Source organism: Numenius arquata, chromosome 10, assembly GCF_964106895.1.
Source record: "Numenius arquata chromosome 10, bNumArq3.hap1.1, whole genome shotgun sequence".
Lineage (NCBI taxonomy): Eukaryota > Metazoa > Chordata > Aves > Charadriiformes > Scolopacidae > Numenius > Numenius arquata.
Genome location: NC_133585.1, coordinates 1,614,641 through 1,630,568, shown reverse-complemented (window position 1 = coordinate 1,630,568; position 15,928 = coordinate 1,614,641). Strand labels below are relative to the sequence as shown.

Here is a 15,928-nt window from a genome sequence, read left to right as displayed (position 1 = left end):
GGGATGGGAAGCCGCCAGTGAAGCAAATTGTTAATTCTCAAGCTTTACCTTATCGGGGTCAGTTTTCAAAATAATTACCATCGGGAAAAGATCCTAAAATTCTCTCACTCACAATTTGTAATTCCGTAGTGAGAGTGATTTGCATCCCCTACAACCGCACCCAGTGGTTGTTTCTGGAGGAGTCACAACGCGACACAGACACTTTGCAGCTCAGGATCCTCCGACAATGGGAGTCGGGCAGTGGCCTTGCAGGGCTGGTACCGTCCATCCAACCTTCACAGTTCTTTATTTCCTTGGGGATTTCAGTGAAACCTGACTGCGGGGCAGCAGCGTCAGAAGTACTTTGTTCCTATAAAGTTATCTGGAAACAGGCCATAATAAGCACTCTCAGGACAGGCAATGCTGCAGCACTGAAAGGGAGCAGACATTCCAAACGCTCCCATTACAGGAAAACCTTCCACGAAGATCCATGTTTTATCATAAATCAGAAAACCTATTCCTTCACCAAGGTTTCTCTCTCACATCTTCTGGGTTAGAGTCATTTGTGACCTTCCTCACGGTTACCTTTTCTGTAAGGCACGTTCACCATAAAGAGTAATTGTCAGAAAAGTGGCTTATTTTGCTCCCAAGCTGACAAACCTGTTTCTCTCACAGGGCCCACGGGAGCCGGAGCCGTCTCACCACCATTTCCCATGCTGAGGAGCTTCTCCGTTGTCCGAGTTGCTGTGCAAACCTTTGCCAGTGTTGTCACCAGCTACACAATCACTAAATGGAGTAAAAATGCTCTGCAGCTCCCAACTCCCGGAGCCATCCCCACTCCAGCGAAGCGAAACCCCATAATGGCCTTTGTGTGAAGTTCCCACTGTTCTGGCATTATTTCCAGGGCGGGAGGGGTGGGGGGTGTCCATCAGCTGATAAAAGAGAGGGTTTTATACACCCCGCACATCTACTGTGCTCAGGGTGTGCAGAAAGGTACCGCCCGAGCGTGTTTATCGAAGACACCAAATGCCAGAAGCTGGGCATCGCGTCAAAGGGACCACGGCAATTATTAGTTCCCTGCCTCACCGTGTAATTAAATGCTAGTCATGAGATTACCAGACGGTCCGTTAAGCAATCCAATTACCCAAGGTTTAAGGATGTGCCACAAGCAGCTTTCCCGCGTGTCAGTGTTTGAAAGGAGCCTCACCTGGGGGCCTAGAAAACGCCTCCGTCTCATGAGCAGTTGCTTACAATTGGGACCTCATTTAAAAGTCTCAGAGAAGTCCCCGAAAACAACACCGACGGCCCGTTAGGCTCAGGAAAAGCCTCTTTCAGGACAAAAGTAAACTGGAAGCACACTTGGCTGCTGTACTTGTTCATTGTACTTATTCTACCGAAGAACAGTTGTGAAAAACTTGGCTTTCTGGCTTCTGCCCCAAAGACTCACGTGCGTCTGTGAAACAAGAAGCGCAACACAAGACACCTCCCAGCTCCGAGCAGGGCTCACCTTTATTGAAATATCCCAAGCTTAACAGACACGCTGCAGGTGGCCCCTGCTGTCCCGCATCCCCTCGCGACTGAAGGGAGCCTCTTTGGATTCCGAAGGAAACTTCCTTTCGGCACAGCGAGGGGAAGCAAAGGTGGCTGCTACAGGTATAAAGCAAACCTAGGTCCTGCTAGGAGTCCTCGCTGAAATATCACCAACCGCTTTTTCCTTAAACAAAGCCTAAGGATTCCCTGAGTCTGAATTAGGAATAAAAAACAAACCAACCCAAATTTATGGCTTATGCATCTTTTTGCAATTTTTTTTTTAATTTTATTTTTTTTCCAAAAAATAAGCTTGCCTCAGTTTAAACTGCACTATTTTCTATGCCATGTAGAAAAGGCTTCTTATCCTGCTGGAATTACAGACAGAAGTCCGGCTCGAATGCAACCACGGCACAGAAACCATCGCCTGGACTGAGGCAACCGGCTCTGGAGATCGTTCCTACATTTGGCACGTTTGGAACTTCTGTGCAACCCAGGGGAGCCAAAATCCTCCGCGCACTCAGTGGGAAGAGCAAGGCACCTGTACCACAGACCCTTACGGCTCCGAAGTCAGACCCCCAAAGTGAACCCTCTCCCCCATTACATGGGGGTTTAGCCCCATTTTGAAGTGGAAAGTGAGAGAAATGGGAACTGTGGTTAATACTGCCAGGCCCCACCAGGGCTCCCCAACACAACGGTGACAAGCACCATGAAAGCAGCTAAAAGGTAAACAGAGCTCCAAAGCAGCAGGTAATTAAGGGGAAAAGCCCACACGAAGTAAGTCACTCAAGCTCTAGAATTAACGCTTTGGCTCTTCCCTCGCCAGTAGTTTACTGGGGCAGCTTGTTCCCTAGTGGTCAGTGCAAAGAAAACTAAACACGAGTCCGTGACATCATTTTCCTCAAAAGCCATTAAGTTTCTTCGAACCGCTCCTCCCGTTCCAGGGATCCGCGAGGGCAAATAACGACCCTCATCCACAGCTGGGGCGTGAAACACAAAAGGCTCCAGGGACACCGTTGAATCAAGAAAAACGCAGGGATGAATCAGTCCCAAAATCGGAGATTTCAACCGACAGCGGTGACCTTCTCTGGCTTCATCACAGTTCTTCTGGGCAATATTGAAAGGAAGTCATCCGAAGAAAGCCAGCTTGTACTAATGGCTAAAATAATAACAATGCAGCAAAAAGCCACTAAGTGCTTTTTAAAGTACCAGCACCGAACGGGTGACTGCGGGACAAGGGGTACTTCCCACAGGTACTCAGAAACCGCAGGGTTTTACGCACAGCAAAAATACATTCTGTTTTAATTGCCAAGCACCTGAGGTGCTGAACAGACTCCCTTGTCCCAGACACGTCACTAAGTTTCTGTGCCCGTGACATACCCCTTCTGGACAGAGCCACGCTGCTGGTTTCTGAGTACCGCCCCACCGGGTACAAAATCCGCAGGAAACACTGAGGATTTCTGTAGGAGTGAGAAATAATACTGAGAAAAACAAACCAAACATGAATCCAATTCAGTAGTCACTGCTGGCATTTTAAAAATGCATCATAAATAAGCAAGGTAGCATTATTGCCAGAAAAAGCATGTGTTCCAAAAAGATTAATTCCTGGTGAACTAATACTCTGAAATACTAAGCCAGCTTAGAGATACTTCCTAATCATGTTAATTATCTCATTATACATGCGGTAAGGTGCATCAAGGCCCCAGATGAAATCCAAGTGTTCCCATTCTGGAATGTTTTTGTGGTAAACCAGGTTTGTGATCTGGGTGAGCAGCATAGCGATGTCCTTGGGGTCGGCCAGCCAGTCCTGTCCACCCGTCCACACCGCTGTGGGCACCGTCATCGCTTTGATTTTGTAGAAAGGAGGAGTAGACTGAGGAGGGGGAAAGGGAAAACCAAAGCATTAGAAAGAGCAAGTCTTCAGCGTGATATGACACTGCAGCGTAACACGCAAGGAGAATGTTCCAGAATCTCATTTTCTCTTCCCCTCTTGGGCAGCCAGAGGTGGAGATGGAGTCCTGACTCAACAGAAAGTGTAACTCCAGGAGTTACTCCAACGTTACAGCACGCACAGCAGCAAAGACGTGGTTTGAGGGGCTTACAGGACAGCAGGTAGCTGAAGTCTCAGAGAATCCATCCCATTCAGGTTATTTCTAAGCCCTAATCAAATAGTCGGAGCGATTGCTACTCTAACAGTACGACACTGAGATCTTTCCCAGGCACTAAGGTGACATGGGGCAAAATATTTTTAGTATCACACACAGCAACTTAGAAACAAACATGCATGGAGATGAAACAGGCTGAGGACAAGCAATACACATGAACAGAGAGGGAGACGTGGACCTCTCGAGGACCAGCCCTGAGGAGCAGTGTGCCACCACAGCTCCGAACCCTCCTGACTTAGGACTGTCCCAGAGCTCCATAGCCCTGTCTTTCTGGGGTTTGTTTTTCCTTTGAAAAGGCAGATCTCCAGTCTGGTTACTGGGCAACGCTAGTGACTCTTTAACATGCAGCATAAACACAGTACCCAGAGAAGTGCCCAAGAACATTTAAGACACTCAGGAATTATAACATATCCATAAAAGAGGTCTACCTGGTTGTAATGAGCCATATTCGCAGCCTTGCTTCCCCAGTCATAAGCTTTGAGTTCCCCAGTCTTCACAGCCTAGAAATAAGACAAACATTCACATATACAAAGAAGAATTTCAACGCTTCTATTGCGGGAATAAAAAAACCATAGGTCCTCTGGAGAACCAACACAAGAAACAGGGAAATGCCAAGAATTAACAAGGACAAGTGTCACAGAAGTAGGAAACATTAACATTCACTGCCATTAGACTTTGTCCCTTAAGACTTCACACTCTTTCATAGCGATGGCAGGAAAGATCAAGGAAAATAGTTCAGTGTCTCCAAAGCCAGGATGTGGCAGCTCCGTGCTAACTTCTGGAATATTCACCTTGCTGTCTAAATGTATATGCTTCATATGACATTCATATACATACCATGCCTCAGGCACAATGGCATTACAGGCGTGAAATCCTGTGCTGAGGTGAAATTCAAAATACACTAATAAAATAGAAAATGAAGCCAAAGAGGACAGGACAGGACAGGACAGAACACCTGCTGCTTCTCACTGGCTAAAAATATAACTTGTAATCAAAAGGCAGTCTGCTGAAAGGGGAACAAATACTTGTCACAGCATTTCTGAGTGAAGTTACTGCGTTGTATCGCTTGTTGGCCTGAAGTACAGAGTTACTCTGTCTTCAAAGAACCAGGGGAGAGGGGTCAGCCACCAAAGTCACCACCAGCAAAGCACTGCAGTGACAAATTGCTGTTCTGACAACTGGCAGTTCCAGAATTCCACTTGGGCTGCGCTACACACAGATTTTGGCATTTTAGCCCATTTAACTATCAGAGACATCAATATTCTCCAAACAAGACAGAGCCATGGATAGATTATGGACTGTCTACCTGGCTCCAGTGGATCATGTTTTGTACAGAAGTCCCCGCGGGGCAGTGTGTCGAATACACGTCCACTCGGCTCTGCAAACAGAGATTTAAGAGGGTTTACTCCTCACAGTGCAACCATTATTGCTTCTTGAACAACTAACAGAAAATTTTCCATTAAAACCGTTCTAAACAAAAGTTAAACGGAGCCATGTATATAGATGAGGTAAAAGGTTGAAACGTTTTGGGAATTACTTACAATTAACTGCAGAAATTTAAAGCTGAACTTTAAACTTGATAATGAAATCCCTCAAGCATTTTTTACATATTCAGAATATCTTTTAAAAAGTGCTAGCATTGTAAGAATTGGGAGCACGTTAACTATATTTAGATGGCCTTCCAGAGAAACCTTGCGTTACTCTACAACTAAACCAGCAGCTGTCAGGCCAAAATGACTCTGAACTTCATACACCTTGAGTTTAGAAGTACAAAATACCCAGGGGAAACTTAAATCCCCTTTAAAACCATGAAAACTGTATGTGCTGGGCAAGAAAACATCAGAAAACTGCTCTTTCACCTTGATATAAAATATTTTTAAAAATGTACATTTTTGCACACAGAACGGTGAAAAAAAATAATGCTAATTCTGTCTCACTCCAATAATAAAATCCTCAGCCTTCATCCACCTGTGGGTAAACTGATACCAGCTTCTACTGAGTCCAGGGAGTTTAATAAATAAATAAAGAAATCTTTATTCTTCACTTTAAGAAGCATTATGAAAAAGGCAGTCTCAGGCCAGCTGCTGGTAACCAGCTTTTAGATAACAAACCAAGTCCTACAAACAAGCCCTTTGGAACCAGAACCAGAGATGAAGCCATCAGCAGGGTCCGAAATTGGTCCCAGAGGAAGTAACTGCACGTGCCCACCGTTGTATCTTTAGTCTTCACCTCGTTGCAAAAGGAATTAAATACGTGCACCATCATATTAACTCACTTCTCTTACCCACTTCCCGAACAGATCTAAAATAATCTATTTTAGCTTTCAGTAACATTTTAAAAGGTTAATCCTATCCATCCAAGCTGGGCAACTACATCCATACCAAGGAAAGATATTAATCCAAAACTCGGTATGATGAAGGCGGTGTTATTTTTTTTTCTAATGGCATGAAAAGGCCAATCAGTACAGCAATACACAGTCGATACTGTGGTAGAGTGCAAAATAATTCAGCTATAAGAAGTCGCCAAAACATACCATATTCAAGTTTCTCTCATTAAAACCACAGAGAAGAAAGAATATGTTGCCACAAAGGTCATCAAGTATTCTGTGGGTGCAAACGTGGGTCGCAAGCCACTTCAGCAAGTAATTCTGAGGGAGGAATTGTTTCTTCCCAAACATGTCCTGCAAAACAACAAACACATCAGACAAACACGTCATTGCATAGAATGACCAGGCTTTAGTTTTTTTATACTGCAACATTCTTGAAGTAATTCTCTGCGTTTGCACTGGTGACAGGAGTGTCACAGGAAAATGATTTGTCTTGTTTGCAGTCCAAGGGGAAGGCCGTGGTTAGTGCTTCTGCTATAAACGGTGCGGTCCATCACCCCCACAAAAATCACGTGGCAACTGGGACCATCAGTAAAGAATTCCAAACCTCACCTCAAATTCTAATCACTTTTAAATTCACTATTTTAAAAGGAGCGCTACACAGCTTCTTGTCATCAGAACTGTTTAAGGCTGAAGTATTTTAAGCTGCATCTGCTCACATTAAATGGTCTTGTACCTGCAACTCTCTCCCTTCACACCACGGAAGAAAAACTAGCTGCGTGAGCTGCGATGGCCACTTCCTCTCCATGGGTATTTTTAAAACGCCCAAGGATTTGAAAATGGCCCACTGAGAACTTCCCCAAAAGTGACCCAGCTCTTCAGAGACACGCCTGACCCCTGGGTTTGTCACTGCCACGTACTTCCCCACTCCACTTTCCTGCAAGTCACCATGAGAATCGAGTTCCTCAGCACCACACAAACATCTGCCCAGGGCACAGATCAGCTACTATTCTCATTAGACAAAGTTCGTTAGGCAAGGGACCAGAGATCCCAATTGCGAGCATCGCTTTTGCGTTACTGCCTTTGGAGCAGGGAACTAATACTGCAAAGAGACTGGCAATAAATCTGCACAAGGTAAGTCAGAGAAGGGTTTATCTCAGGACAAACAGCTCTGGGTGGGAATCTCCACGAGCGGCAGAAAGAAAAGCAATGGTTAAAAATGAGTGAGAGGAGGGTGTTCACAATGTCACACTCCCTCTGATGTTCCCGGGGAAAGGTAAACTCCTCCAGAGGATGAGTCACTGCAGCTAAATAAAGCTGCTGCTCTTAATCACCCTCTGCAGGATGCTCTTCTAATACTAAATGGTTAATTGTGAAACAAATCTGTTAAAGTTCACAACTCTAAAGTATTCTGTATAAAGCCATCACATGGCTCTGCTAAAACAGACCAGCCATTGAATTCATCATGTGATTTCTGTAGCTCAAATTCTAGAAACATGTACATGAAAAAACATGATTTTATTCCATCTATTAAGTTGTAATTGTAAAATCCTACTTTAAACTGATGCAAATTGCCTCATTAAATAGCAGTAAAGCCAGAAAAGCCACTGCTTACTGCATTATTATGGAAAAACCGGCCCAGCGTTCTATTCTAACACATTAAACTAATCACAGCTATTCACATTCTCTGCTCTGCTGTCTTCAATTAGAAACGGTTGAAAACCCTCATTTGGCCCAAAACATTTCCACTCAAATACAAACCTTGAGTAGCAGGTCAGGAAACACTCCCAGTTTTGCAAGAGGGCTGGTGGCAAACTTGACTGTAGCTACCGGTGCCAAGGCAAAGAACATTTTGATTTTCTTAGCCAGCTGTGGCAAAGTTGAAAAAGCAATGAAAGCTGTAAATAATACGAGAGTAATTAACAAATCTCACTGACACAAGTTAAGGAGAATTTTACCTGGCAGTGATTCTATTAAATCTATGTTGAGTGTGCACAAGTATTTTTAGATGAATAGTTTGATTGTTGTCTCTAGGATCAGTTTAGATATTTTAAATTAATCTGGTTGCTATGGAACACAAATTAAATGAGGCAAATCAGAAGAATTTGGTTTTCTCTCAGAAACAACTTTTTGCTAACTAACCCAACGCTTCCAGCTCTTTCTATCTACAGGTCTATAAGCACCTGGGGCAGGCCTTACACACAGCAAAATATGCTGGAAATAGGAATCTTTATTCTACGTGTCCGATGATTCTGATTTTACTACGCAGAGTTCATTGATTTACTTTAATAGAAACTGTACTGGTGGGAAGCTGCCACTACAATTTATCATTTCGACAGCTTCCGACTTCAAGTAAACACAGAAAGGTTAAGTGTTTTCTTTTTAATGTTGATGAATATTCCAGAGAAGCAGCTAAAAAGCAGAAGCAGAAGATTTCAAAAACCCCATCTTTTCATCATTAAACCACATACGTGGAACTTGGTACCATTTCAAACACAATATATTCTAACAAATCATATTCTTCACGTACCCATTGTGGTGCCCTGTGAGTGGCCAATGTAATATACTTGTTCCTGGCCTGTCTTCTTCAAAATAAAGTCCACCGAGGCTGGAATGTCGTATTTGGCCATTTCATCAAAGCTACAAAAGCAAAGATAACAAGTCCGTTGTGTGAGTGAAGTTATCAGCGTGGAACAGCTGCACAGAGCTTTTTTGCGCTGTGGATCAGTTCTCTGGATAAAAGGAAACAGGACACCATACTGACCATAAAACCCCCTTTTACTGTCCCTATGTATGTGACAGCACGTGGAAGCAGAAGGAAAATATCTTGTACATTCCCAGAGACGATGGGCAACGAGGGCAAGAAGCGCAAGTAGTATCTATAATTTCTCTTGCAAGGGGAGGATACCTGAAAACCCAGAATTCTTCTTGCTTCACGGTGAAATGCGTGTGTTTCCTGGACCAGGTGTTCCCTCTGCTGTTTCCCAGCCACACGTCATAGCCAGCGTCCGCCAGCATGAAGCCCAGGCTGTTGTAATCCAGGTTTGTGATCCAGTTGCTGGCATCGGCAAGCAAACCGTGCTGCAGAAACACAGCAGGCCTCGGGCCTGGAAAACAAAAGCATTTATCATAGCTCCCTGCTCATTTGGAACTGAATAATTAAAGTGAGTTACTGAAAGTCTGCTTTAGATTGGCACTTTGAATATTTAATCTACTTTACCTAATCTTCTAAGATTAGCAGTTTGTATAATATTCACACTGCCGTGAAATCACATTTTCACAAAAAATCCAACTTTTTAACATTAGGAATTTTAAAGTAGCAACTTGTTAGTTTCCGAACTAGAGCAAGAGACTCCTTGAAGTTCAAAACTGACAGCACATGTGCAATAAGCACACATGAAAAAAGCAGGAGCTACAAGAAAAATAGAGGCAGCCCTTACAACTGCTTCAAGCCCAAAAATACTCAGCAAAGCGGCCCAAACACAGAGACAGATAAAACAATTACGGGCCTCGCCCTGCCCCACACCAATTCCCATTTATGTGCTGCTGACATCTTTCTTCTCCAATTAAGACAATCCCAAACCAGGGTGCTGACCAGTGGAAATCTCTGCAACTGACACTGATATTATCTCTATGCATCTCCCTTCCACTCCTGAGGCTCTGGCAGCGCCTGAAGAGCTGCATGGGCAGCAACCAGCAACGAGGGAGTCTGTGTTTCAAAGGACTTTCTCCTCTTAAGTAGTTAAAAGAACCACAGTCAAGACCCAGGTGGAATTTAGGAAGCCTCTCTCCTGACTTCCCCATCCTGAAAAGGGAAACGACAGCTTTAGGTAAAATGCACATTTAAAAAAATTGAAGGTTTCTGCTTCTACACAAAGGAAATAAATTGATGTATCATCCTTTAGGAGGAACATGACCTTCAGAAAACCCCAAGACCTGGCCTTGGATCCCGCAGTAGCACAGGTGCTTGGGGTGGGTTTTTGCTTTAATAACTGAAATCTGATAACGTGGTAACTTTAGCTCAATGCCAGAGAATATCCAGGAATTTAAATTTACCTCCTCTGAGGACACATCCTTCCACTACAGTATTAACCTCATGCATTATTTCCTCCATTGATAATTTAGAGACTTGGATCTTTCAGCAGAAACAGCCAAGTCACAACTCTCAGTCACCTACACCCTCTATTCCGGGTCACGGCCAGAAATGTTTTCTGTGAGTTCCAACACCCAAATTAGCAATATTGCTCCCTCCCGGTAACCTTCACACTTGTGATGAGGAACTTATTCAGTGCCTGCTTTTCCCATTGTGTTAAAAAACCTCGTTGTGGCACACTGTTCCTGCAACCAGAGCAAATCACTCTTTACTCTGCTGCAGTAATACTTCATCGCCACCCGAACAGCGCACAGCATTTTCAAGCCTAACACTAAATTTGTTTTCAGCAATGTTCACTTTCAGCTTTGATACCTTCTTCCCTTTTACTAACCTCAGATCAAGCAACTTCTGGTTTTTTTGAAGAAGAAGAGGCTCTCCTCAAGCTGTGACTTGCATGTTTCATAACACGGGGAGGGGAAAACTGATTAACCACTTTAATGCCTTCATTCTGTTCCCCTATCAGCCTCCAATTTCTGCCGGTTCCTTTTTCACTTCACCAAACAGTCACCAGATCTGCACGTGAATTGCACAATCCTGTGACAAACTGACTTGGAGAATAATAATTTTCTATCACCTCTGATCCTAAAAACCCCAGAGAAATAAATAAGAAAGGCAGGTCCTTAAACTACCCTTTTGGGTAGAGAACATTTTGCTCTCTCCACTGCACTCCCAAGAAGGGCTTCCATGCCCTTCTCACCCACGCTGTGAAGCTGGGTTAGATTTTTAGTTAATACTAAAACCCAAAATCATTGATGTTCTCTGGATATTTTCCTCCCCCTTTTTTTTTTTTCAGCTGAAGAACTGTAGGTTTTGTTCCAAAACATCATGTGCTACATAATTCCAAGGGATCCTGTTCACATTATGTAGGTATTGCAAAAGAAGAGTTATGGCATATATACGCTAAGTCAGCAGTGACACATCGTTGGTATCTCGCTGAGAAAAGATACCAAGTCTATAAAAACTTAAGATCAACATGAACTTTGAAATCTTCATTCTTCCAGGAGATCATACTTCCCCAAGTGTGCCCACTAATCCCTGTTTTTAAAATTAAAGCGCTTTGCAAAACATGAACTTGGGGTCGAGGGTGTGGCGAAGGGGAATGCAGAGAATTCCCCAGGTCAGGAAACCTGTGTTTGCTTATGTCATCGATGAAGGACTGGACAAAATCAACAGGTACAAGGGCAGCCTGGCCTTTTCCTGGGGGCTTCTCTGAAATTTTTAAGTACAAAGGCACCTGCCAGGTGTGACTGGCCTCGTTCACGCACTGATCTTTACACACCCACCTTGTACGGGGCGACGGACAGTTCAAACGCCCCAGCTCACACAAAACCAGCAGATACGGCCGGGTTGCTTGGCCTTTGGCAGAGGAGAGGGGTTTTCCACAGGTCTCGTTCACACCCAAGGCTACAGGACAATCTCTTTGGTGAGCTCCATGTTTTTACCTCTCACCCTAGTTTTTTTTCAGCCCACAGGGTTCCGAGACAGGCCTTAGAAAATGCACAGTCTCCACGCAAACCACTGCTGTTGTACACAGGCAATTGTCTGCAGGATCCTCTGTAAGGGGTGGGGACAAGACTGGTACCAAATTCAGCCGTTGCTGCTCAAACACACCGTTAATTCCACATGCGGTGTACGAGGACAGCAAGTCAAAGGCTCCGTCTCTCCTCTCCCACACATCTGTCTTATTTTTAAAGCACTCCATCATCCGGTCCTGGCAAAAACCTCCTTTGCCCGTATCGCTCCCTTAACTTTCGCCTTACGTTTCCCCCTACCCTTCCTCTCGCCACCTCCTCACCCGAACACCCCAATGTATTTTTAAATGTATTGTACTCAAGATGTTCTGAAGGGATTTTACCTTACTAGATTGTTTCACCTATTTAAGCAGTAAAACATGGCAGCCTGGCAGTATGCACTATTGGCCTGGCTTGTACCTCACCGCAAAGGGAGCATCAGAGGGGTTAAAATTAATTCCCGTTTTATGCAGAGATCAGGCAGTAATTATTTCGTGAAGATTCTAGTGGGAACTCCTGTAGTTTAGTTCTATTTCACCAGAAGAGGGGTGTGAACTGCCCCTACCTCTGAAAATGGGCAGGCATTTTTAACAAGCTTATTTGTTATAAAGAAACATTTTTTAAAATGGGGTTTGAAATAACCCAACAACGTTAAAATCTCTTGAAAAGAGATTGACTGTATTACGTAAAAAAAAACCCAACAAATCTCAACCCTTATTTTCCACTTCCTAGAAAATCCAGGCCTCTCAGCCCCTCAATAAAACCAAACAACAATGAAGGCCTCGTATTAATGTCACAAAAAAGCAATGGCAGGAAAACAGAGCTTTCTAGCTCCTTCTCCCTTCCTTTGCTCAAGTCGCTCTACACAAACCTAATCTATTTTGGCCAAAACATTCACCAATAAGACATTCTAACTGCATAGGTCATGTAGTCTTTAATCCTTTTCTGGATTATTACAGGAGCAAAAGTTTTATAAATCAAAGAGAGCTTTTTCAGGACTGCCCATTTTTGCAAGCAGCCATAAATCTTACCTTTGCTCCTCCCAGGGCCTTTTCTTCCATAAGGAATTCTGTTCACGGAAAGGATATACCCGTCCTCTGTCGTCACCTCGTACTCCTCACTCGGGTATCCCCTGAAGGTAATAATTTGACTCTGGAGGAAGAAAAGGAACCGCCCGGGAGTCAGAGTGCCAGCCTCCTCCCTTCAGTAACACCCGCAAAGTACTCGGGGTTCCTTCCGAAGTCACTCGCACCCCACTGACAGTAAGAAAGGGGACTGACGTGGTGAAATGGAGATTACGGTAACAGGGCACAACACCCAGACACAGATTTGGGAGAGAAAAACCGAAAGTGCTGTCTGCTCTCCAGGAAAGCAGCGCCTTCCAGCAACAAGCGAGGACAGCAAAAAGCCACTGGCGCCACAGCAGAAGAGGAGGAGGGAAGAGCTCATCTCTCCTGAAGGGAAAGGCTTCTTTAAAAACATTTCAGATTTATATCCTAACTTCACAACGAATTCTCCATTATACAGAGGACACAATGTTTAGGTGATGTGCTGAAACCAACCACGAACTCGGCAGCTTTCAAACACCGAGGTCACGCTCCTTCACCTGTGCGAGCTGCTGATATTGTCACCTCAGCTCATAGTTCCACGGACCATCTCTTACTCACCCTTCTCCTCAAACCTTATTCTGCTGCACAGCCTTTAAGTGACTTCGCTGACAAGCCAAGCAAGAAAATAATAATTTAAAAAATCCACACTTGTTTATACTATGATTTCATTAATAGGCTTATCTCCCATCTCTTACGTCTTGGGCTTCGTGTTATTTTCATTTGATATAACTCCATTAGGACAGAGAACCGGCTGTTTCATTGGTTTCATGACACCAACCGTGACTTGAGAAAATGTAAGCAATGCAAGACACGGTGGGAGTTCTACTCTCCGGCTGCTGGGCAAGGAAGAGAAGGAGCATTTCATTAAACATGCTATTCCTTTTAAATATATCTTTAATCACCCACAGCAACATTAACATTCCACAATGATCTTAAGACTAAATTCCATTCAAATGCTATTAGCCTTAGACTACATTCAGCCCTCGAAATGATATTTAGATGATACTGATGACTCGAGCGTTTATTTTCTTACAGACCTTAAGCATTTCTAGGGCAAAATACCCTTTCGCACATGTGAAAAAAATGGCCCGGTTTGGATGGGGCAGAGGAAAGAGCAACTAATACCGGTTACCGATAGCAAATAGCTTCTGGAGGTGGCTATTGTTGCAGAAGGAGAATAAAGTTAAGCGAGTAAACGCCAAAGGGGAAGAAGAGCAGCTGCGGGCGAGAACCCGGGAGCATCCTCCAGCAGCACACGGGTGCTCCGGGAGCGCTCTACTTTCTAGCGGTTCGGAAGGAAGAGCAAAAAACAGCCACAAACAGCAAAAAGCACCAGGTCTGTATCAGAAAATACGCGATGGAGATGAGCCACCGGCACCAGGGGACGGAGAAGGAGCCGAGGGGAGGAGGAGCGGGCAAAGCCTGGAGCCTCCAGGGGCTCCCCCGGCGGCTGCGGGGGGCACCGGGCCGGGCCCGCGGAGCCGGAGAGGGGCGGCCCGGACCCCTCCGCTCCCCTCCTCATCCCGTTACGGCCCCGGTGACATCCCCGGGCATCCCTCCCTCCCCGCCGCGCCACTCACGATGTTCATGTTCGTTTCGGGGTCCACATTCCTCCTCCCGCCGGCGAAGGCGCCCGAACCGGCGCCGCCCAGCAGCAGCAGGAGAGCGGCCACCACCAGGCCCCGCATCCTGGGCCCTGCGGGGAGGAGAGGCCGCGGCGGAGCTGAACCCGGCTTACGAGCCGCCTCCGCCGGCCGTGAGGGGGGCGGCCGCCCGGGCTGACAGAGCGAGGAGGGAGGCGGCCGCCGTCCTGTCAGCGGCGCGGAGGCAGCCGCGGGGCGCAGCCTCTGAGGGAGGGATTGGGGCCGGGGTGTGTCCCCGCAGCCCTCGGCGCTGGGAGCGGCCCGGCAGAGCCCCACCCGGCGGCGGGAGGGAAGGAGGAGGGCCCGCCCTCCCTGAGGGAGCTGCCGCCGCGCCGGGACAGCTCCGCTCGGCGGCGGGAGGAGGGCGCTGGGCCGGCGGCGCCCCTCAGACCATACGGCGCGGCCTATCGGCGGCGGCGGGGCCCGCCCGGCCCTCCCCGGCCCGGGGGCGGTGGCCGCCCAGCCCCTTGTCGCTAGTCCCCCCCCCCCGCCCCGGGCCCGGCGGCGGGCCTTGGGCCGCCCGAGCCGGCGTGATTCAGCGATTCTCCGGTCGTACCTCGTAGGGCGGCCCTGCGAGGGTGGGTTTTGTGTCCCGCCCCGGTCCCGCCGCCGTCTGCAGGGAGGGGGTGACGCCGCCACGGCCTCGGCCGGCAGCGGGAGCAGCCGCGGGGACGCCCGGCCCCGGCGCCTCGGGAAGGGCCGGCGCGGTGTGGGGGCTGCCGTCAGCTCTGGGTATGGCCCACATACATCAAATCTGATACCAACGGGCTTCAGTTCCAGCAGGGTTATCGTCAGAGCTGCCTGCAAACCTGTTCTGTCCATAGAATCATGGAATGAGTCGGGGTGGAAGGGACCTTAAAGACCATCCAGTCTCACCCCCTGCCCTGGGCAGGGACACCTCCCACCAGACCAGGTTGCTCAAAGCCCCATCCAACCTGCCCTTGAACCCCTCCAGGGATGGGGCAGCCACAGCTTCTCTGGGCAACCTGGGCCAGGCTCTCACCACCCTCACAGCAAAGAATTTCTTCCCCAGATCTCACCTAAATCTCCCCTCTTTCAGTGTCAAACCCTTCCCCCTCGTCCTGTGGCTCCCCTCCCTGATCCAGAGTCCCTCCCCATCTCTCCTGGAGCCCCTTTAGGGACTGGAAGGGGCTCTAAGGTCTCCCCGGAGCCTTCTCTTCTCCAGGCTGAACCCCCCCAACTCTCTCAGCCTGTCCTCACAGCAGAGGGGCTCCAGCCCTCCCAGCATCTCCATGGCCTCCTCTGGCCCCGCTCCAACAGCTCCGTGTCCTTCTGGTGTTGGGGACTCCAGAGCTGGACACGTTAAGTCCATGCTCTGAGGTAATTAATTGGCACTGCATTGCATGTCTAATTTCCCGGAGAAGCGTGCCTGTGGTCAGGGGACGTGTGGCCCTGCTTGCAAAAACTTGGACCACGTTCAATCCTATAATACAAATATTCACGTCACTGAGTCCCAGGTCCATGGCAATATCCTCAGCAGAACACAGGAACCTG

General features: G+C 46.9%; 1 protein-coding gene across 3 annotated transcripts; it reads right to left on the bottom strand.

Moving 5' to 3' along the window:
• Positions 1-1,806: 1,806 nt before the first annotated feature.
• Positions 1,807-14,617, bottom strand: LIPA (lipase A, lysosomal acid type). Of its 3 annotated transcripts, none has more exons than XM_074154508.1 (9): positions 14,351-14,617; positions 12,693-12,813; positions 8,906-9,104; positions 8,528-8,637; positions 7,759-7,895; positions 6,205-6,351; positions 4,978-5,049; positions 4,100-4,171; positions 1,807-3,379 (listed from the first exon to the last, which is right to left on the bottom strand). In XM_074154508.1, the coding sequence occupies exons 1-9, from the start codon at positions 14,456-14,458 to the stop codon at positions 3,146-3,148; spliced, it is 1,200 nt and encodes a 399-aa protein (XP_074010609.1). In that variant the 5' UTR covers positions 14,459-14,617; the 3' UTR covers positions 1,807-3,145. The 3 variants fall into 3 exon arrangements, with proteins under 3 accessions (XP_074010609.1, XP_074010610.1, XP_074010611.1); XM_074154509.1 differs by having other exon boundaries at positions 12,699-12,813; positions 14,351-14,371; XM_074154510.1 differs by having other exon boundaries at positions 8,906-9,008; positions 12,699-12,813; positions 14,351-14,368.
• Positions 14,618-15,928: the final 1,311 nt, after the last annotated feature.

Bases quoted from the DNA above. Each gene is read 5' to 3' on its own strand.
- LIPA (XM_074154508.1), bottom strand. From the start codon at position 14,458: ATGCGGGGCCTGGTGGTGGCCGCTCTCCTGCTGCTGCTGGGCGGCGCC. The intron at 6,352-7,758 runs GTTTGTATTTGA...GTTGTTTTGCAG, and splicing joins TTCCTGACCTGCTACTCAAG to GACATGTTTGGGAAGAAACA. The intron at 4,172-4,977 runs GTAGACAGTCCA...TCTTATTTCTAG, and splicing joins ACATGATCCACTGGAGCCAG to GCTGTGAAGACTGGGGAACT.